General features: G+C 36.2%; 2 protein-coding genes across 2 annotated transcripts in view; one reads left to right on the top strand and one right to left on the bottom strand.

The window, feature by feature from the left end:
* Positions 1-202: 202 nt before the first annotated feature.
* LOC149801606 (uncharacterized) lies at positions 203-2,251 on the top strand. The gene is made up of 4 exons (XM_089955867.1): positions 203-405; positions 721-1,467; positions 1,638-1,761; positions 1,998-2,251. The coding sequence occupies exons 2-4, from the start codon at positions 1,395-1,397 to the stop codon at positions 2,203-2,205; spliced, it is 405 nt and encodes a 134-aa protein (XP_089811993.1). The 5' UTR covers positions 203-405; positions 721-1,394; the 3' UTR covers positions 2,206-2,251.
* The window catches only part of LOC149801605 (protein STIP1 homolog), a 57,830-nt gene continuing 36,916 nt past the window's right edge, over positions 1,807-22,720 (bottom strand). The window contains exons 7-8 of the mRNA XM_089955866.1: positions 9,449-9,507; positions 1,807-3,788 (exon numbers count right to left, since the gene is read on the bottom strand). Coding sequence (XP_089811992.1) covers positions 3,673-3,788; positions 9,449-9,507 — 175 coding nt within the window. The 3' untranslated portion in view covers positions 1,807-3,672. The remainder of the gene's footprint in view (positions 3,789-9,448; positions 9,508-22,720) is intronic.

Here is a 22,720-nt window from a genome sequence, read left to right as displayed (position 1 = left end):
TGGATAATGCTGGAATCGCTAATTGGCAGAACAAGATTGTTATATTTGGTAGTAATGGAGCAAGTGTAATGATGGGCAAAAGTGCTGGAATTGTATCTAAACTGAAAAACATCCAACCAGCTTTACAGGGTATTCACTGCTTTGCACACTGGCTTGAGTTGGCATATGAATATGTAGTGACAAAAAACTCCCGTTACACAAAGATGAACACTCTTTTGATGGGACTGTATTATTACTACCACAACAGTCCCCTCAACAGAAGTAATTTAAAGAGGTCATTCGCTGCTCAAGATGTATCACCAGTGATGCCAAGCAGGGTTGGAGGCACACGCTGGTTACCACATACAGAGAGCTCTTGACAGCTTCTGGATAGGATATACAGCCATCAAGAACCACCTTGATGAGGTAATTATCTTTAATTTAAAATTTAAATACCCATTGAAAATATAAAATGCAGTTTGAAATGCATGGCTCTGTCACTCGCATATAATGCAACTGAATTGTAATGTAACAAATTATCACATGAAAATACGTTCCATTCGTAAGTTTAATTGCACAAAGTTTAACTGTAAAAATTGCTTTCATTTTTTAACTTATATTATATTAAAAGGGTACATTTATTACTACTGCTTATTTATTTTTTATCCATATTATGTCAAATCGTCCATATTTTTTAAACTAAGAAGTTCGAATTTCACCAAAAGTTTTTTTTGTTATCAGCTTCCTTCACAGAAAGGTGCTACGTCAGATGCACATTTAAAGGCCAAAGGTTTCTTGAAAATAATGAGAGAACCGGCTACATTGAAATTTATGCTATTCCTGACAGATGTTATATCACTTCTGTCCAAACTGTCATTAATGCTGCAAGATACAAGTGCTTCAGTTGCTGACATCAATCAGAAGTTGGATGCCACCATTTCCATTTTGAAGAAGTACAAATTCAAGTATGCTTAGCTAATTTATCTTCCTCATCTGCAGACTGTTACATTCATTACTTGCTTGAATCATACTGATTAGATTATATGCAAAATTAATTTTACAGCTTGTCTCACAGAATACTTATTATATTGAACTTTCCATATTGTAACTGAAATTGTGTAATCAATAAATATAAACATCATCAGGTAAATACAATCATTTATGGTTTTAATACTCGTGTCATTTCAGCTGTTCTAAGAATATAAATTGTCAAGGCACACTTTTACATTTGCATTACAACAGTGAGATACATTGTTCTAATCCCAACATATTTTACTGGGATGGCCCTCGACTTAGACAGCTTGGCAGTATTTCTATGCTAACAGGTGTAGACTTTGGTGAAGATGATTTGATCCAAAGGACCAGAGAGGAAGTGACAACATTTTTAATCCCATGTCTTGAGAACAGATTTAGTGATGTTGATGATGGTTATAGGTGCATGCAAGATAGCAGACTTCAAGATATGGCCAGCTTCACAAGACAGTTCAGGTAATCTCCAATTACTGTTTTCATCAGACAGTTGATGTTTTGCCCATTTTTATATTTTTATATATCGATTTATGTAGTTATTTAGTATATGTTGTCCAGATGTTATAGGCATCATATTTCTTCAGTACTAAACTATTTTTCTTAAAATGCAACCTTTTGGTTTAATACAGACTTTGGTGATGATGGCGTGGCAATTTTGGTGGTGCATTTCCGGCCAGTGCTTGTCAGTGCAGGTGTGGATGCTGATGCAGTGGAATTGGAATGGGACATATTAAAGAATTCTGTCTACAGCAAGTAGGTGTATATTAAAATATTTAAAAATAAATACAAGAAACATCATTGAAGCCAGATTTATTAAAAATTCTTTATTTAGCATAGTATCTTGATTACAAAAGGTAACCATTTAAAGAAATAAAGAAAGATTTTAAAAACAATTCAATATAAACATTTTTTAAGTATGGACATTACATTTTTCTTTATGTAAATTTATTCAGATAAATATTTTCTTAATATATTCTGTTATCTTGCAGTTTCAAAGACATCTATGCTTTGACTTGGCCCACAGATGTAAAATCATGTGCTGCTGACTGCAAGAATATTCTGGCATTGATTGACCTTATCCTGACAATACCAGCCCACTATGCTGATGCTGAGAGGGGTTTCTCAGAGATGAAAATGGTGAAGAGTGACTGGAGATTATGTTTGCGACCTACTCTTTATAATGTTTCATACAAATGATATTCCAACATATGATCCATCACCAGCAATACATTTGTGGAATGTTTCAGGGAGACAGTTAAGGAGACCAGAGCAAACCCCATATGGACCCAGAGTGCAGGTGGAGGACGAGAAAGGACACCTGGATCCCTTTCTGGAATTGGATCCAGATTATCTTGAGAAACAAGAAATGTCAATTGACTGATTGATGATTTGATGTAGGATTTATACTTCTGTACTTCTGCATTTCATATGATAATGCTATTTATGAAATAAAATTGTTGTTAATCTCAATACAAGTGTGTGACATTGTTTTGTGGACAGGACTAGTAAATATTTGGCAGGACTAGTAAATTTCTCAGTACACAAGTCCTTCTGGCTACAATGAAATTCGTGTTAAATTCAAGCCCTGCAATGGATAGACATGTTAATAGCAATTATATGCTCAACCAAAAATGCTGATGTATAAAAGTGGAGATAATGAATTTTAATGGAAAAGAGTGACAATCAAATTTGATCTATCTAGGGTACATGTCTAAATCAAATTTGGTTTAAATTCCTTTTTTAATCAACAGTCATTTAAAGGAAATAAAACTGGTAATGTATGTGACATATGGGATGATATGGTTACATTATATCCCCCCCGCCAACCACAGAAAGGCACAAAATAATTAAAATTAGATAAATTAGGGAAGAAGATATCACAAATAAAATTTTAATTGTGTACAGGAACTGCTAGTCTTGTTTTTATTGCACAAAGATGTTACTTAATGTGACAACAGTCAAGAAAATAATATATTATTTGAAAATCTGATCATCTATAAAGAAATATTTATTAATATAATTATAAATATAAATATTAATTAATATATTTGCATGTTTTATTTTTAAAAATTGTTCTGCATTCTTGCTGTCTGTAAATTTGGGCAGCAAAATGATAACTCTAGGCAAACTCCAGCAAAATTTTGTCTAGGTCTGGTGTAAAAATCCTGCAGCCAAGTCATCTTTCAATTGTGAGAAATGCAATAAAAAAATTGTGCTTTAGTTCAGTTAATGAAACGGAAAAATTGAGCCAAAAAAAGTTGTAAAGCAAGCATAATTGCAAGAAAATTTTCTTGGATATTTTAACTGATTCAGCTGACTGCCTGTGAATGAATCGTGCATTTTCAATTGCCTTGTTTTTGAAATCCGTACTATGCCCAACAACAAAACATGCAGACAGAAAAAGACACAGCCAGATGCCTCAACAGCCATGCCAATGGGTGAAAGACACCACAAGAACTGGTACTGATGCAGCTTACTGTGAATTCAACCAGAACTAATGTCTTCAGTCCCAACACATCCGTCAAACTGCAAGGTAACATGACCTAGATGGAATGGTCATTTGACGATATTCCTTGAATGAAAAATTCTCACCACGTATTCATGTCTGTAGCATGCTGATTAAGACCCACTACATTTTGAATGAGAATGGTCCATTTAATGTAATCATGACTTTCCCTGTTTATATCTCTGTCGTGCAGCACCAATACCACCTTTCTTCCGAGATTTACTTTCTGGAGTTTTATCTATGTCTGTCTCTTCTTCACTTCTGGAACCTAATTCTGTGGAAAGATATAGAAACTGATTCAATGTGCAGTAAAGACACCATGTCAAATCTGTCTTGTTATAATCCCTGGACTTTTAACATAGTTGGTCAGGGATTTATTTATTGGATTTGATAGAAAATATCCAATGAAAATAATGCATACAAAATCAAATAAATAATACAATGTTAAAAAAATACACAAACAAAAGTACTTGCTCATTATTACACTATTAGGTTTGATTATTTTACATAAATCTACAGACCCAAGTGGCCGAATGGTCTAAAGCGCTCACCATTCCGGATCACTGCCATCTCATCTCTGTCTGCATGGGTTCGAGTCTCAGGCCTGGCAAATGTGGTTAAGTGAGAAAACTTGCCAGTAGCTTCTCGTGGGTCGGTGGTTCTTCTCAGGGTTTTCCAGGGTTCTTCCTCCACCAGTTATAGTGGCCACCATGTATAGCCTATCTTGTGTTGAAAATGGCATTAAACCCAACAACAAAAAAACAACATAAATCTACATATTGTAATTATTCTATTAAATATTCAACACGAGTATTGTAAGCAATACATTATATGCCTGCCCCATGTTGAATTATCCTCTATGTAGGCACTAGCTGGTACAGTTGACTGATGATGTTCTTGTAGTTCTAGGGTTTAACGCCATTTTTCAGCACAAGATAGGCTATACATGGCAGCCAGTATAACTGGTGGAGGAAGAACCCTGGAAAACCCAAGGAAAAACCACCGACCCACAAAAAGCTACTGGCAGGCTTTCCCATGTACCCATGCTAGCCGAGCCCTGGACTCGAACCCACGCAGACAGAGGTGAGATGGCAGTGATCCGGAACGGTGAGTGCTTTAGACCACTGGGGGCCCCACAGTTGACTGAAGGTTACTGACCAAAAGGTCTTTACAACATTAACCTTTGATCAAAGTATGCAGTCTTGAACAAAACTTACTGTGCAGAAACCATTATTTTCTAATTATACTTACCTGACCTAAACCTTTCACCTTCAGAAACAAATGTTTCTTTCTTACCCTACATGCAAATGATCCACAAAGTCTGGTCAAGGAAGTCACACAAAAAAAGTACCTTGCCACTTGACCTTTTGACCTACAAATCGATAGGCCTCTTCCTTATCTCAAATGCAAACCCTCCACAACTTTGGTCAAGTTATGTGGTCTAAAACATTTTTCTTAATTCATTCACTTTGACCTTAACGTAACTTTTTACCCAAAAATCAATATGCTTCTTTCTTATCCAAAGTTTAATTCATCTACAAACATTTACGAAGGTACATGGTCAAGAACTGAAATTTTTTTACAGAAACTAACTTTGTATTCCAGTCGAAGTGACCTTAACCTTTGACCCCAACATCAATAGATTTCTTACTTACTCCATAAGCAACCCATCCATAAAGTTTAGTCTTGGTCTATGATGTTTAACTAATTGAAAGTTGTGAAGAAGGCATTTGTTCTTTTTTCAGTCAGTGATCTTGGCCTTTGACACGATGACCCACAATGAAATAGCTTTCTTTATTAACCCAAGTGTGAGCCATCCACAATGTCTCATAAAGGTAAATGGCACTAAAAATGAACTTGCCCATGGGATTTGAGCTTTCTCCAAAAATGGTCATATAGAAAATGGTTTTGATTTTTAAGAGTCTGAGAAGGAGAGAGAGAAATAAAAATTTTAAACAACCAATAACAGCTGCATTAATTTAATTTTAATCATGTTTTCATACATAACATTATTTTTTATCTTTTAAATTCAAATGATCATGCAGATTTAATTAAGCAACCAGGAGGAAAACAATGTAAAAGTAAGTCCATCACATTTTTTTCACAGATTTCACTCTATCATGTTCTTCTGGGATTTGTGAGAGACCCACCACCAGAACCATGTCTGCTAGCCGGTGAAGAACAATATTAGCTGACCGAAGAAAGATGTGGACTCACAGGAGTTTAATGGGATGCCTAAAAATAATCTGGTCAACTTCTAAAAAAGGAAGACGTAATTCCATGGGTGCCACCAGAGAAATGGATGTAACTACCCTCTACAACAAAGCAGCTAACCAAATTCCAGTAGAAGCCTGCACCATAATAGCAGTCTACGAGAAGATTGAGGGACAACAAGATTACTACCATTGCCTTAATGTGCACGGTTTTCATTTGGCTGAAAGCCATATTTGATAAAATCTTTATTTAAATCCTAATTTGACCTGTTTTGGTACCGCCGTCAAAATTTTTATACTCATTTTTACATATGTGTGATTTCAACTTTTATAAATCATTTTGACTTAACTGACTGGTTTTTTATTTAGTATATCTAATGTACACTATGTACACTAAATTCTAACTCGTTTATTTTTTATTTTTCAAATTTATCAACTCAGTTGATTTGATTAATTGCAGAGGTGGCTAACACATTATTGGTATTATTTTGTCCATATTTACAACTGGACTTGATTTGAACTAAGTACAGGCTGGCGTTTTGGGGAGTACTTAGCGTTCAGGGCTGGCTTGCTGAGCACATTTTCCTCCTTTACCTAGCTCGGACATCGTACACATGGCAGAATGTGGAACAATTTCCACCCGCCACAAAACCAGTTGTCCTATCATGACGTCATTGCTGCTGACCAATTGTAGTGGATGTCACATACTGCTTGGGTTGACACCTGGGGCGTTCAATCCAACTTCGAAACATGAGTGCGTGTGGTACTATTCCCACTCATGTAACAAGCCTTTCACTCAAATCAAAAAGTGTTCTGTGAACACATTAAAGCCTGGGGGATGTGGCACTCATTCCTTCCCCCAGGAGCAATTAAAAAGCCAGCTGTACTGGCACAAACTAGTGATACATGCTCCGAGTGAGAGCACATCACTATAATTCAATTTCCATTCCATGTCCATTCACATGACTGCTTCCACTTCAAATTATCACTTTTGTCACCCTGAAGTCACCAAAATGTATCATAACATTTGACAAGCTGACTTTTGAGATTGATAACACTTATTTTTATGCATTTAATTGTTTGCCAAGTAGTATTTAAATATCGGTCTCCTGTTATTTACCACATAAAGAACACATAAACACTGCATGTGGGTGTTACATATTTGTTTCATTGATTATACTTTGAATGAGATCCTGGTGATTAATCATTAGTGACGAGTGCATTTTATTTCCAAACACAACTGTCAATGAAATCCCACAAGTTATATTTTTTAAAATTAATGCCTTACTCACCTAAAGACAGCAACATGCATAAAAACAATCTTTATACTTGGCTAGCTAACAAACTGCCCAAGGCTCGGTTAAGGACCTTAATGTCGGCTAATCTCAGATATATACAAATATTACAATAAAAATGTAACTTATAAGTTAGAATAGCAATATTTACTCATTACTGGTCAAAGCCAGCTGAATTTTTTTACTTGCCCATGGGCAAGTTACTTGGAAACTTAAACTTGCCTGAGTCAAATCTGAGCTTATCCTGGGAGTCAGGCAAGTTGATTTTGTAAATCCACACAGGGATGGAGCTGGGCTTCACCAATCTCACAAATTGTGATTTTTTTTGTAACTTAATGGCAACAAAATATACCATCAGGCAATTATTTTCTTGACAACATTTTCTGGCTGTTTAAACCTGTATATACGATCATGAATTTGGAGTAGAGAAATTCAAAGGCACCATGGAAAGAAGCCATAAACTCAGCTATAAAATGTACTGGAATCTATCTAAGTTACATAAATAAATCCTTTGTTCTTACTGACAAACACATCTTATCAGCGCAATTTCACATCATTATAATTTATGCAGACACCTGGCCTGGGTAACGTATGCTGTGTTAGATAGTCATGCTAGGGCCTGTCGGATTAGCTACCACCAAAGGAAGGAACAGAAACAACTGCAATAGACCAAATGACCATTTGTTTTTTAAATGTACCAAAAAAATAGTTTTGCTGAAGCTATAAAGAAAACTGATTACCTCTGAATCATGGATTGTTCCGTATAAATACTAAGTAAATGAAAAACAAGCAAAAAAGGTTCTCAATCAATGTCTACAATTATTTGATGTTACCAATACAATAACAAACTGGCATTTGTTTGGTCCTCAAAAGTTTGCATTTAGCGGTGACTTCAATATCACATGCACCCTATATCAATGCAAGCTGACTACAATCTTCAATAAAAGCAAAGCACCCTTCATCAAAGGAAATCAGCAGCAAACTTAAATAAAAGCAAAGGAATCTGATGGATTATTGCATTTTCCAAGCATTTTTATTGTGCCATGAAAGTTTCTCCTTTGCAGTAAAAATGCTTACACTTACAATCGCTACCAAAAGGTGGCATAAAATGTAAATTAAATTTCAAATCTGTTCAAACAAGAGTTATTTGGTTGCAAAGATGCTAAACATTTTAATGTCTTCATTTTCCTATTAACAGCTTCATCACCTTGGTAGCCTCAGCAAGATGATAGCTGTCTCCAGCTGACAAAAATCTAGGCCATGTATATGTAGCATGTACACAACTATAAAGCCACGTGCTACTGGCAACAACAAATATTTCAGTGAATTGTTTAGTGACATGTGTTTGTTGAGAATGGGATATATATCAAACAAGGCCTAACATTCTTTTACATACAAGTTATTTGTGTTTTCTAATGGGATGTGAATGATATATACATTTTCTAACATGTGAGACCTAGTCAGATTCATGGATTTTTCATATACATGTACAGTACTTTACTTCAACACAATTGTAAATTGTCAACACACACTGTCGACAGTTTACCTCTTACAAATTTCCCTTGTATGCAAAATTCTGTTAGCCCCGCCCCCCACTTATCTCAACATCCACTTAAATAAATCAACAATATTTCCTTTTAGTCACAGGGATATCAAGATAAATGGATAGTGCTGTGTAATGAAAACGGCAACAATATATATATATATATATATATATATATATATATATATGTTGTTGTTGTTGTTGTAGGGTTTAACGCCATTTTTCAGCACAAGATAGGCCATATATGGCGGCCAGTATAACTGGTGGAGGAAGAACCCTGGAAAACCCAGGAAAGAACCACTGACCCACGAGAAGCTACTGGCAGGTTTTCCCACGTACCCATGCTAGCCGAGCCTTGGACTTGATATATATATATATATATATATATATATATATATATATATATATATATATATATATATATATATGCCAGCACGATCTTGTGTGGATGAATGAACAATATCATAGTACTTCATACCCAGTTGCAAGATATCTACAAAATATAGTAACTGTAGGCTGTGGGCAACTAAAGTTATTGGAATGTGTAGAAATGAACAGACTGGGTCGAATGATAGACAACATGCTGAACTACAATCCACATTTTAAAAAAATTATTTTTTACTTCTCTAAATTAGGTCAACATTGCTTAACATTAGATTACAGTTTTACGTGTAAAATCTTCAATCACTAAAGTCATATTTGTGGTGCCATGTGTGACAAAGATAATTTCTTCTCGACTCCAATGAGTTCCCAGCAATGAATTTTTTCCTTCTTTATTATGCAAGTTGTTGCTTTACCTAAATAAAAAAAAATTATATGTAAAGAGTTGCATCTTTAATCTCTGCCAAGGGAATGCAGCTCTAGGGTAAGAAAATTAACTTACCCTCCATAAGATCTACTGGAGCTTCAAGAAGGGTAGCTCTTTGGGAATCTTGCAGATACCTGAAAACAAAGAGGTCACAAAATATTGCTAAACATCAGTTATTTGTACTCATGAAAGCCATTAAGTTATCAGCATAAAATGTGGACTTTGGGACACTAGTTAAATTTGTTTGACAAAATCCCGACAAAAAACAAGGCTTTTTGTGTTTATTAAAAACCACCCAACTCTATAACCTAGTAAGATCATCAGGAATGAAACTGACAAAGATGAAATGGTGGTTTATTTGCAAAATACAGGCCTCCCAGCTGTATTTTTAAAAATTACAGGGATTTTAAAGGGAAATAATACAATATATGGATACTGACATGCTAATATTACCATTTATCTAACATGTGTCCAGAACCAATATTTGATTCATATGGTACAGTAAGTAACCCAATCATCTATACCATTGCCTGTTTTTCAATGTCAGGTTTTCCTTACTGAAAAAAAAAGTGTTGGCTAAAGTACATTATAACAGGTACCACACACTGTATAATATTATATCATTATCTACAAACACTGATATTAACAGGAAATGGGCTCAAGAATGTTGTGATTGAGTTTTGGGCTTTACACAGCTAATATGGCCCACGTGTACTAAATATAGCTCTGGCTGACTCACACACAAAGAGAAATCAACCTTGAACAAAAACAGGTCACCAAATGAAGATCAAACATCAAGTGACAGTACATGTATCACTTGCTTTTTAAACATGGCATTTCATCTACTCTACAAAAGCTTTATTTACATGTTTAAATTGCAGTACAATTAGCGAAAATCATCACAAAACTTTAACATGTCATCCCATAAATGGAAAATTCTTACTTTAGAAGAAAATCCAATTATTTCAAGTAAAATATCTTTGAGAATACTTACCTAATCATAATACCTTAAAAGACATATTATTACCTTGCAAATCCAGACCTCCCACGTTAAAAGATTCTAGCTAAATAGCTAAAGTTTTTTGCTCACCAAGGTGGCAGTTAGAATGACCTCACCATGTAACACGGACCGGCACATGAATTCATCAGTTACTATTGGAGCAGAAGTCATGCTTTCTATATAGTTGTACTGCAGCGAGGCTGGGAGGGTGTCTCTTTATTACGATTGGGTAAGTATAATTGAGGAAACATAATTTTACTGGAAAATATTGGTTTCTTCTTTAAATATGTTACCCAATCATAATACCTCATGAGAACAGATAAGAGGTGGAGGGAGTTACATCCCCTTATCTCAGAGAGACCATCTCCTATCCACTGTGGTGTGAAGTCACATCTTTATGAAGCTGTCAAACGAGTTGGAAAAGTAACTTTTGCACCACTGGTAAAGGTTCCTCGAGATTGAACTGAGCCTTTCAGGATGAAAGATCTCAGATAAAAACTGGAGATGTGTACTCAGATGTCCATCACATGGCATAGTTAATTACAGTTAGAGACAATTTCGCTCGTATGCAATGTTGTAGCAATTGTCCTAAATTCATGAGCAAATAGGCAAAGTAAATTTGTTGGTGTGGGTTTAGTCTGATACGTAAACCATATTATTCAGGATGAAATTGTCTGTCTTACAATATTGTCCTTCCTCTTATTGATGGCAAATAAATTTGTGATCTCCCTTGATGCAATAGCCTGGTCTTCTGGAAATAACACTTCAAAGCTCTCACTGGGTCCTGTAGATGATATTGAGAAAAAGTGTCCAAAGTAGACTAATTATTACCAATATCTGATTACCCATGAACAGTAGCCTGTTCTTGGCAAGGAAAGCAGGGGGATTCATGGGCAGTACTGATCCATCTTGTCAGAACAGCATGTACATGGGTTCACTGATAAGAAATGTGTTTGCTGATTCTGCGTGCTGATTGCCAAAGCAGTGCTGAGGAAGGAATATATGAGGTGAACTAATCAATCTTTGAAGAGCAGTTCAAATCATGTCTTGTTCAGCCAGGTTAATATCCATGACAAATTCCATTTTGGCAAGGATTCAGTGTCATTGGCCAGGTGAAATCCAAAATGAACAGAAGATCATTTGGTTTGTCCGATATCCTCTCTTTTATGATAACACCGTGTGCCAATAATCATGGAACAGTAGGTTTAATTGTGATTGGTGCTATCTGTTTCTCATCAAAGAGCCATAGGAAGTCAGCTATTGTGGTATGGATGCCTACATTTGTATAACATGCTCCTGTGCGCTACAATGAGAATATATTTACATTGTCTTTGTGTGCCACTAAGATGATGTCCATCTCACTGGAGGGATTCTCCACCACTTGTTGTGAGAACGGTTTGTTCTTAAGGGCATATTTTAATAAGATTCAGATGTGCAAGTGAAATAACTTTGGGTTGGGATGAAACACCTGCCAAAGAGGTTGCTTAATGCTGATATGGGAATATCTTGATTTCTGGCCATTCTCTTTTGAGATTGATAAGGATGATCCAAGACTCCCATTGGAGTCGATCAATCAGGATGAGACACTTCGTGATTGCCGAAGGCTGTACTTGCAGAGGTATAACTGGCACGAGTCCAAAGTGATTTACCTGCCTTTGAGATGCAACTTCATATCGTGCAGATTATGAAAATTGGTCCAATGGTCAAGGTTTGGCCTCCATTTGGAGCACAGAATCATTGTTAAGAGAGTGCAAGAAAGGTACCTAAGTCTAAAGAATCTGCTGCCAAATTGAGCAAAACTTGTCATGTGTAGGAATTCTCTAGTAGATGGATTGGTCCATACAGAAAAAGAATCTTCATTAATTGTATTAATTCAATTCTCTTTCTTACGAGAAACGTATTCTTACCTGAATATTGATTCCAGACCTAGTCAACTGAAATCTTGAAAGGTTGGAGATATCCTTCATGACAAATAGAGAATGAAAAGGACGATAAAATGTGAAATCATGTCTTGCTCCAGAATATAACTCGCCTGCTTTTTTGTAGCCTCTTGTTGGTGAATCCCAAACTTTCTGGAAGCCATGTGAGTGGGGATGTGAAGCCATGCCACTTGCAAGTCCACACTGATTACGTACTCTCTACAATGGATCGTATTATAACCTGTTGTTGCTTCCAATTACAAGTCCACACTGATTACGTACTCTATACAATGGATCGTATTATAACTTGTTGTTGCTTCCAATTACAAATCCACACTGATTACGTACTCTATACAATGGATCATATTATAACCTGTTGTTGCTTCCAATTACAAGTCCACACTGATTATGTACTCTCTACAATGGATCATATTAAAACCTGTTGTTGCATCCAATTACAAACCCAAAAGCATAAAAGAGTTTACTGAATGCACTAATGTTGACAACCTAGTCATAAGTTGTGTGTTGTAGCTAAAAGAACTTTGCAAAGGCTTAGGAAGTGTGCTTAATGTGACAGTTTCCTCATGAAATCACTTGTTGGGATCACATGTCATGGTAAATCTTTCACCAGCCATTGGAGCCATCTCCCTACTGTGATCTGTGATAAGGGTGGCATGAATGTATGTCAGTTGAGATAGGGAGGGTCTCATGAAACACTGGCAAAAAACTATCAACCTTCCTTTGACTCTTCCATTTAGTTCAGAAGAACTGTGGTTTTTGACATTTGTAAATTCTGTAGGATTGCTTCCCAGCTGTATGTGCTATATGGACATTTCTGCAACTCTTTGTTGGCTACCTTGAAAATCTCTCCGCTGTAGCCAAGACTGTGAGGGATGGAAGAAATGTATCCTTGGTGGCTTGTTGCAAATTCTGTCAACCTGACCATTAAAGAGAAGATTAGATGATTAAGGTTGCAGGACTGGTGTAGTTTGGTTTATTATGATCTTTAAGAAACGTGGAGGACAGCATTGCATTTCATTCCACCTCTTGTAAGGTCATAGCTGCTTTAACAACCTTGGCTGTAGTATGTTGGTTCTCCATGTTATGAAGTGGGCAATTCTAATAAACATGCCCCTAACATACATCCAGTCCGATTCAGGATGTGAGACGTTATGCAATGTTTTGCCTATTAAAGATCACCATAGATATTAGATGCAATGTTGACCCGATTGCCTCGACATTATGAATCAACTCATAGGTATCCAAACAGAAAACTACGGGAAGCCATTTGTGCAAACAAAATGTCTGTAGACACTTGGAACTTGTAATTGATAATGTAAGCAGTCCAAAATGTCAGTAGCTTGTCAGATTGTGGAAGCAATTGAAAGTAGATTCTTCTGTAGACAATGACTACCTGATACTGCATCTGTAGACCCAGCAGGTGATGCAGATGAAAGAAGAAGACAGAATCCGCTGGGAGTGGGCAAAAAACTTCATCACTCCAAGCCAGCAAGGCGGAATTTCAGTCATCGTAGTAAGACCAGTTTTGGATTAAGGTAGTGAAGCCAATGTCTCTTGTGCTACCTGTGAAGTAGTTGGAGAATAGTGCAGAGTATGATGGCTCACTACACTTGTAGCACATTATGAATAAATCAGCTTCCTTACAAGGTGTCGCTAAGTAGAGACTCCTTTGAGTGGCAGACGCTTGAGGGTAAGTAATGAGACATCTTATAATCTGAGGACCAAGATGGACATTGTATGCTGAAGTGATCAGAGGTACAGTACTGTGCGAGTTAGATTGATCCATGAGAGTGCCTATTAAACTGGATGTTGTCCACAGGAAGTACCTGGCACAACTATGCAGGTTAGACTGATCCATGGTGTGCCTGTATAGAAAGTGCATCATTGACAGAAAGTGCTTAGCAACACCATGCGGGTTAGTCTGCTATATAACTTGTTTCATGAAGTGGATTCTGCAGAGCTGCCAATCCTCCAGACTCGCAACTGGTGAAAAGTGGGATACAAATTAGTAAATTTTGAACACAATTAGTGAAAAATTATAATATGACACTAACTCCATCCACTCTGATGGTCAGTACAAACTACATTAAAATCCCAAAATAAAAATAAAATATTTTTTATACTGATTACTACTTTATTTGCATCAAATTTACTGATATACACAAATATCATGCTATTTGTAATATGATGCTGTGGCAGACTTGAACTTCCCCAATCAGGCCATGGTAAATTTGTTTTAAAACAGTTCAGGATTCTTGCCTGCTGGTTAATTTTGGTGACTAAAATTGTTGCAAATTTTCAGCACTTAAGGAGGCAATAAAGTTTGTCTTATTTTTCCTTACAAAAGGAAATAATCTTTCGTTGTCATTGCTGATGATCTCCAACTGAGAAAGACAGGTTATTTTCAACAAGAAAGCTCACAAACAATGCTTCAGCACTGGTAGCATGAAGGACTCGAGTAGGTGGCTTAAAGTACTCCAAAACAGAAATCTGCTGGAGGGTGCTATAGCAGTGTGCTGTTTCACATCGTTATGCCACATGCCCAGGGGGCTCGTGTGTGTGTGTGTGTGTGTGTGATTTCGATTTTTAATGTAGCTTTAACAATCTTCAGACATATCGCTACGATGTCTGCAGTGTGACAGTTTATAGTGATGTCATGGGTGGGGCATCATGCTGCAGACATGTAGCATGATGTCCCACCCAGTCACATTATCCTGAGACCAGGCCAACCTGTCCAAACACTAACCTCTTATTGCTGAGCGCCAAGCGAGGCAGTTGTTAGTACCATTTTTTGTAAGTATTTGGTATGATTCAGCCGGGGATCAAACCCATTACCTCCCTCATCCGAGGTAGACCACTGGGCAACCGGAGCGGTTCCAAGGGGGCTCGTATCATTGCTTATAATTTATCTGTCATACATGTACTATATAATAATATTACTACATGGTAAAACAGGTAAATTGTAAGCAACAATACCAGCCCTTGTGCACATTCCCAATTCTATAATTCGTGGCACACTACTGTGTGAAAAGTATAATGTACATCAATCTTTGATGGCTGAATGCTAGGCCAAATTTTTGGTGTACTCCAATCTATACAAATTGTTTTCCTTGAAGGTGAAACATTTTAACTGCAGTGTAACTTAATTATGAAATGGTATTAATCCAGAAGATGAAAAGTCGAATGGTGAATGATTAGTGTGCAAAAAACTGTGAACTCATGCTAATTACAATATATGCTCATCTTTCAATCTCAAAAATTCCAACATTCAAAAAAGCTTTCTTCATGTAGTTTCCAAACCTCTATGTGCTTTTTGCTACCAATGTGCTTCCTCACATCATTCCTGCCACAATGCCCAAATTATGCTAAAATACCAGTACATGGCACACTGTGTTCAAAAAGCATGATGTATATCTGTATTTAAATGCTGAATGCAAGGCCAATTTTTGGTGTATTCCAAACTAAACTTCACTTTTGTGCAATACATTTCTTTTCCCTTGGTGGTGAAAACGTTTTCAAGCTGTGATGCCAAATGATAATTCAAATCAGTGTTGGCAGTGCATGTGTGGAGAAAAATTCCGGTTAGGCCCCAGGTTCTTTCAAAAGTATTTGTAAAACTACCCTTATATATATAGATTAAAATATGCTAAAATGCTTGCTACTGGGCCAGCTGTACTAATTGACTATAGTTCTACTAATGCCGCGACTAGCAGTACTGGACCATTTTGGCAACTGCCGATATCACAACTAGCAATGAACAGGAAAACTTAAAATAACTGAGACCTGGGGAATTCGTGATTTTTTGCATGTGGCGTGAATCCATGAATTACTGTAGAAAGTTGTGAAATTCACACCAAAATCGTGAGGGTTGGCAGCTGTGGTTCTGGGTACTGTGGCACTAAACTGGGCATCATATGCAGGCACTGCCTAGCAGTACTATGTGACTATGTGTCATGCAACTGGACACGATCATTTTTTGGAGGCTGATAATGTATCATCAATTGTGGTCTTGGCCGATTGTTAACAGGGTTATATTTCAGAGTCTGGTCATGAAGGAAAATGCCCATCTTTTCTGGCATGATGTCCAGTTCTGGACTGCTCCGGTAGCCTATTGGTTAGTTGTTGTTGTTGTTGTAGGGTTCAATGCCATTTTTCAGCACACGATAGGCTATACATGGCGGCCAGTATTAATGGTGGAGGAAGAACCTGGGAAAACCCCAGAAAGAACCACCGACCCACGAGAAGCTACTGGCAAGCTTTCTCACATACCCACATTAGCCGAATCAGAGACTTGAACCCACGCAGACAGAGGTGAGATGGCAGTGATCCGTAATGGAGAGCGCTTTAGACCACTTGGCCACTCAGGGCCCCAACCTCTTGGTTAGAGCATCCACCTCGGATGTAGGATGTTACAGGTTTGAACCCTGTATAGTTAACCTGGATACAATACAATCTTGGTCATTTTGCACCTTATAACTTATCATGCATGAATGGCAGGTGCCATCAAGCAATCGGTGATATTCTTGTCTCTTTTGCGATTTTGTTATCTGACATAAGTGATACACACTACAGTAAGGATGAATACACCAGCCAGCACCCGCTACATATACGGAGTTCATGGATATATTTTTTTCTTTAGTAAATTTCACATGATGAGAAAAGAAGGAATAAATGATAATAATGCAAGGTTAGTTTCTTTCATTTCATTTTCAAATAAGTATTTGTTTATATATTTTATTGTACCATGTGGGGGGTGGGTGGGGGGCACACAAATTCAACACAAAATTATTTCCTTTCTTATTTTGTATGCAATAATGGAGCAAATATGATTGAAAATATTGACTAGTAATGATAAGCTTTCAGTTTACGAGTGCACACACTCAGACATCAACTTGAAAAATAAAACAAACAATAAAATGAACCCATAACAGCTTCATATTGCAGCAACTAAACACTGACAAAATGCTCAGTATTGTTCTCTCTCTCTCTCTCTCTCGCGAAATCAAGTGTGTATTATATGCAGCAGGGTTACAACCTGAAGCCAAAAATTAAATATATTTGTTATAATATCTCATGTACATTTCTCTTAGAAAAATGTATATATATTCTGTAGAATATTATCTATTAAGCATACTTGTTTCATAAATCAATATTGATAATTTGTCCGGAAGACTTAAATTGAGAATGTCGTTGTGCAGATGCATATATTTGTTAGCATACAAAATAAATGTATATAAATATTTTCATTAGAATGACCAAGATATGTCAGTTTGTGTTTTCTCTCATATTTACATTATGAAGTATGATTATTTTCTTTTAAAGAGTATCAAGATAGTTTAGTTTGTTTAAATTTATTCAATTTTTTCTTAACACCTATTCTATTTTACAAACATAAAAATTGTCAAAAACATTTTGTCATACATAAATTATATATTACATAGTATGTACTTTTTGTCTGAAGAAAAAGAACTCGTTCAAACTATTGTTAAGTTGGGCTGAATTGTCTAAATTTCGGCCCAAATTAGGCCGAATTGTCTTGGGCCAAATTGACTATAATCAGGCATAAATGGTACAACTTTCTCATCCCTCACCCTATTCGATCCAAGTTTCAAAGTCCACTTTTTTGTTCTGGTAAACAGTGTCTTTTTGAAATAGAAAGAACCCTTTTGTCCCATCATCACTCTGTTGGTTACATCCATATGCAACACAGTGCACCATAATTGCTGTATAAAAGCATGATCATAAGATATATTACACAGACATTGACATGGGGAAATTAAACACTTGAATGGCTAGGTTGAATAGAAGGGATAAATGTCATATCCATTTTGGCATGCGGATACTACTGATTGATTACAGAGATTGCGAATAATTTTTTAATTTAAAAAAAGTAGATTTTTTGTCTAATTAAACATTTTTATGGTGAGCATACATAACCAATGCGCCTTTTTAATGACTACAATAATATCACATGTTTGTATAATATAGGTGGCCAGTGACCTTTCAGACAAGAAAACATTTTAATAACTGATGTTAGGTTTAAACGCAGATAATAAATGCTTTGATGTTAAATGTGGCTTTCTTACTACATACACACACATACTTCTCATAAATAAAGCCTGCCTCTGAAATGGCCACCCATCTTACGCAGCCACTTTCCTGGTGCAAAAAGAGTGGCCATATAAGAGGGGGAACACTTCACAAGACTCTGTAGGACACAGTAAAGACATGCATAGATCAGCAATTCAAGATGTTTAAACCACAGTAGCATTGTGCACAGATCTGCATTATAAAACTGTGTAAGACTTAGTAATGACATCCATGCATTGATCTGCAATACAACATTGCATAAGACACAGTAACAACATGCATAGATCTGCAATGCAAGATTGTGTAAGACTCAGTAACAACATCCATGCATTGATCTGCAATACAAGATTGCATAAGACACAGTAATGACATGCATAAATCTGCAATGCTAGATCTGCAATGCAAGATTGTGTAAGACCCAGTAACAACATCCATGCATAGATCTGCAATACAAGATTGCATAAAACACAGCAACGACATGCATAGATCTGCAATGTAAGATTGTGTAAGACACAGTAGTGACATGCACAGATCTGCAATGTAAGATTGTGTAAAACACAGTAACGACATGCATAGATCTGCAATGTAAGACTGTGTAAAATGCAGTAACGACATGCATAGATCTGCAATGTAAGTTTGTGTAAAACACAGTAACGACATGCACAGATCTGCAATGTAAGATTGTGTAAAACACAGTAACGACATGCATACATCTGCAATGTAAGATTGTGTAAAATGCAGTAACGACATGCATAGATCTGCAATGCACGATTGTGTAACACTCAGTAACAACATCCATGTATAGATTTGCAATGTAAGATTGTGTAAGACTCAGTAACAACATCCATGCATAGATCTGCAATGCATGACACAGTAACAACATGCATAGATCTGCAATGTAAGATTGTGTAAAACACAGTAATGACATGCATAGATCTGCAATGCAAGATTGTGTAAGACTCGGTAACAACATCCATATATAGATCTGCAATGCAAGATTGTGTAAGATTCAGTAACAACATCCATGCATAGATCTGCAACGTCAGATCGCATAAGACACAGTAACAACATGCATACATCTGCAATGTAAGATTGTGTAAAATGCAGTAACAACATGCATAGATCTGCAATGCAAGACACAGTAATGGCATGCACAGATCCACAAGACAAGACTGGATTAGACTGTGTAGCAACATGCATAGTTCCACAAGACAAGATTGCATTAGACAATGTAACAACATGCATACATCTGCAATGTAATATTGTTTAAGACACAGTAATGACATGCACAGATCCACAAGACAAGATTGCATTAGACAATGTAAAAACATGCTTAGACCTGCAATGTAAGATTGTTTAAGACACATTAACAATTTCCATGCATAGATGTGCAATACAAGATGGTCAAAGACACGGTATTGACATCCACACATATATCCATAATACAAGATTGTGTAAGACACAGAATAAATGAGACCCAAACAATTTTCAGGTTTTTTTAAAATTTTACTATTCAACAGAGATCACAGGTATTTAGCTGAGATTATCTATGTTACCTAACAGTAGAAAATAAGTGTGAATAACCTTCATCTTTGAGACTGTTCAATTCAAGACTACCATACAATTTTTTACCAGTGATAAAATGCTAGTTAATGATAACCGACTTAACATCGGGTTCTGCCCTTCTGTTTTATCTTTATTTTAAGTGTCCTTTAAATTCCATGAATGAAAGCAGAAATATTTTGTTTCATTTGTAACAGTCTATTTGATTGTAAAGGGAAGTAACTAAAGTTAACACAAGAAGTGGGCTTGGAACATCCAGGAGGGTTCATGGGGACTAATCTGCATCTCTGATATGCAGGAAGTGATACTGTAAATGAAGCATCTGGTTGTAGTACTGATTCTATATTGCAGCTGATGCAGCAATCTCCAAAAAAATAAACCTAGTTCAAATACAGAATGTATTGACTCACTGGCTAACACACTGCCCTCATCCCAAGGAATGTGACAACCTTTGAGTTGTGTGTACTATAAACAATGTTACCACCATGTACATGCATCAAATGTACAAAAGTTTATCACGGTCATTTATTGATTTTCCCATAAGTAAGCATATCAATATTAGAAACTAATGAACCAACTGAACATATCAAATGGAATAGTGACCATCATGTTGACCCATTACCTGTTTGATTAAATATGACTAGCTTATGCATTACATGCCTGTGGACACTATAATGTTACAAATAATATATGGATCTTGAATGAATTTATTTTTCTGCCCATTTGCTTTATTTGTGACCATAGTCCACAACACAATCTTGTATATGGATTTTTCACATATTGTTCCATATATTTGAAAGTTGTTTTGGCTTTTGTATTTCTGCATTAGTTTTGCATACTCTAATCTATAATGCTCCTATACGATGGATATAAGAAATGTTGTAAAGTTGTGAGGGTTTTTTTGTCATTATAAACAATGTGCTGGAAGAGCTATTACTAGAAGCATGATCTTCAAACAATTATCAACCATTATACAGATAAAAATGGCTCAATACAGGAAAAGATTTATACCAGAAAGAAAGTAAATTAAAATCAGTTCATGGTGAAACTTTCCAGATGATTGCAAGTAGCTGGTCATCAATGCTTTTAAGAATAAATATATACCTCAAGGATTTAGCGCAAACATTAATTTTCTAAGCATCCTGGGTGGCAGTTAGATCAGATGTGGTACATGAATTTCTCAAAAAGATCTTTCCATAAACGCAAATCATTTAGTCCATTGTCTTACTTGACTACAAGAGCATAAGAATAATTATAACCAACTGATTTCCAAGGTGAAATTCGCATTTAATATGAATAATGAAAATAACCAAACCCTGATACTTCATTTATATGTTTATTTATTTAACAAGACACATTTGTCATGCAAATCAATACAATTTACCCACAAATTGTTAATTTAATCTTTAAAAATCATGATCCTGGTAGCACAGTGAAACAGTAAAAACAGTGCAAAATTTGTAATTAATTAACTGAGAATTACTAGATGTTCTCACTCATTAATTTCAATTTATTTGTTTCAATTACCATATTTTGGGTGATCATAAGATCAGCTTTACTTCTTTCATTTTTTATTATGACTACATTATGAACCAACTAAGATTTAGCACATGATGTCATTATTAACCTCAACTGCCATTTTAGCAAACATCACAGTGGGAATGCATGTACATGTTAAATGCACTACCTCTTGTCAAAGTGAGGTTCACTATATGGAATGGTGATACACTACCTCTTGTCAAACTTAGGCTTACTATATGGAATGGTAATACACTACCTCTTGTCAAAGTTAGGCTCACTATATTGAATGGTGATACACTACCTCTTGTCAAAGTAAGGCTCAGTATATGGAATGGTGATACACTACCTATTGTCAAAGTTAGGCTCACTATATGGAATGGTGATACACTACCTCTTGTCAAAGTAAGGCTCAGTATATGGAATGGTGATACACTACCTATTGTCAAAGTTAGGCTCACTATATGGAATGGTAATACACTACCTCTTGTCAAAGTTAGGCTCACTATATGGAATGGTGATACGCTACCTCTTGTCAAAGTTAGGCTCACTATATTGAATGGTGATACACTACCTCTTGTCAAAGTTAGGCTTACTATATGGAATGGTGATTCACAAACCTCTTGTCAAAGTTAGGATCACTATATGGAATGGTAATACACTACCTCTTGTCAAAGTTAGGCTCACTATATGGAATCGTAATACACTACCTCTTGTCAAAGTTAGGCTACTATATGGAATGGTGATTCACAAACCTCTTGTCAAAGTTAGGCTAACTATATGGAATGGTGATACACCACCTCTTGTCAAAGTAAGGCTCAGTATATGGAATGGTGATACACTACCTCTTGTCAAAGTTAGGCTCACTATATGGAATGGTGATACACTACCTCTTGTCAAAGTTAGGCTCAGTATATGGAATGGTGATACACTACCTCTTGTCAAAGTAAGGCTCAGTATATGGAATGGTGATACACTACCTCTTGTCAAAGTTAGGCTCACTATATGGAATGGTGATACACTACCTCTTGTCAAAGTTAGGTTCACTATATGGAATGGTGATACACTACCTCTTGTCAAAGTAAGGCTCAGTATATGGAATGGTGATACACTACCTCTTGTCAAAGTTAGGCTCAGTATATGGAATGGTGATACACTACCTCTTGTCAAAGTTAGGCTCAGTATATGGAATGGTGATACACTACCTCTTGTCAAAGTTAGGCTCAGTATATGGAA

This window comes from Sinohyriopsis cumingii, chromosome 4 (genome assembly GCF_028554795.1).
Source record: "Sinohyriopsis cumingii isolate HCF-2022 chromosome 4, ASM2855479v2, whole genome shotgun sequence".
NCBI classification, from domain to species: domain Eukaryota; kingdom Metazoa; phylum Mollusca; class Bivalvia; order Unionida; family Unionidae; genus Sinohyriopsis; species Sinohyriopsis cumingii.
The sequence above is the reverse complement of the archived record's forward strand: the minus strand, read 5'-3'. Positions and strand labels throughout refer to the sequence as shown.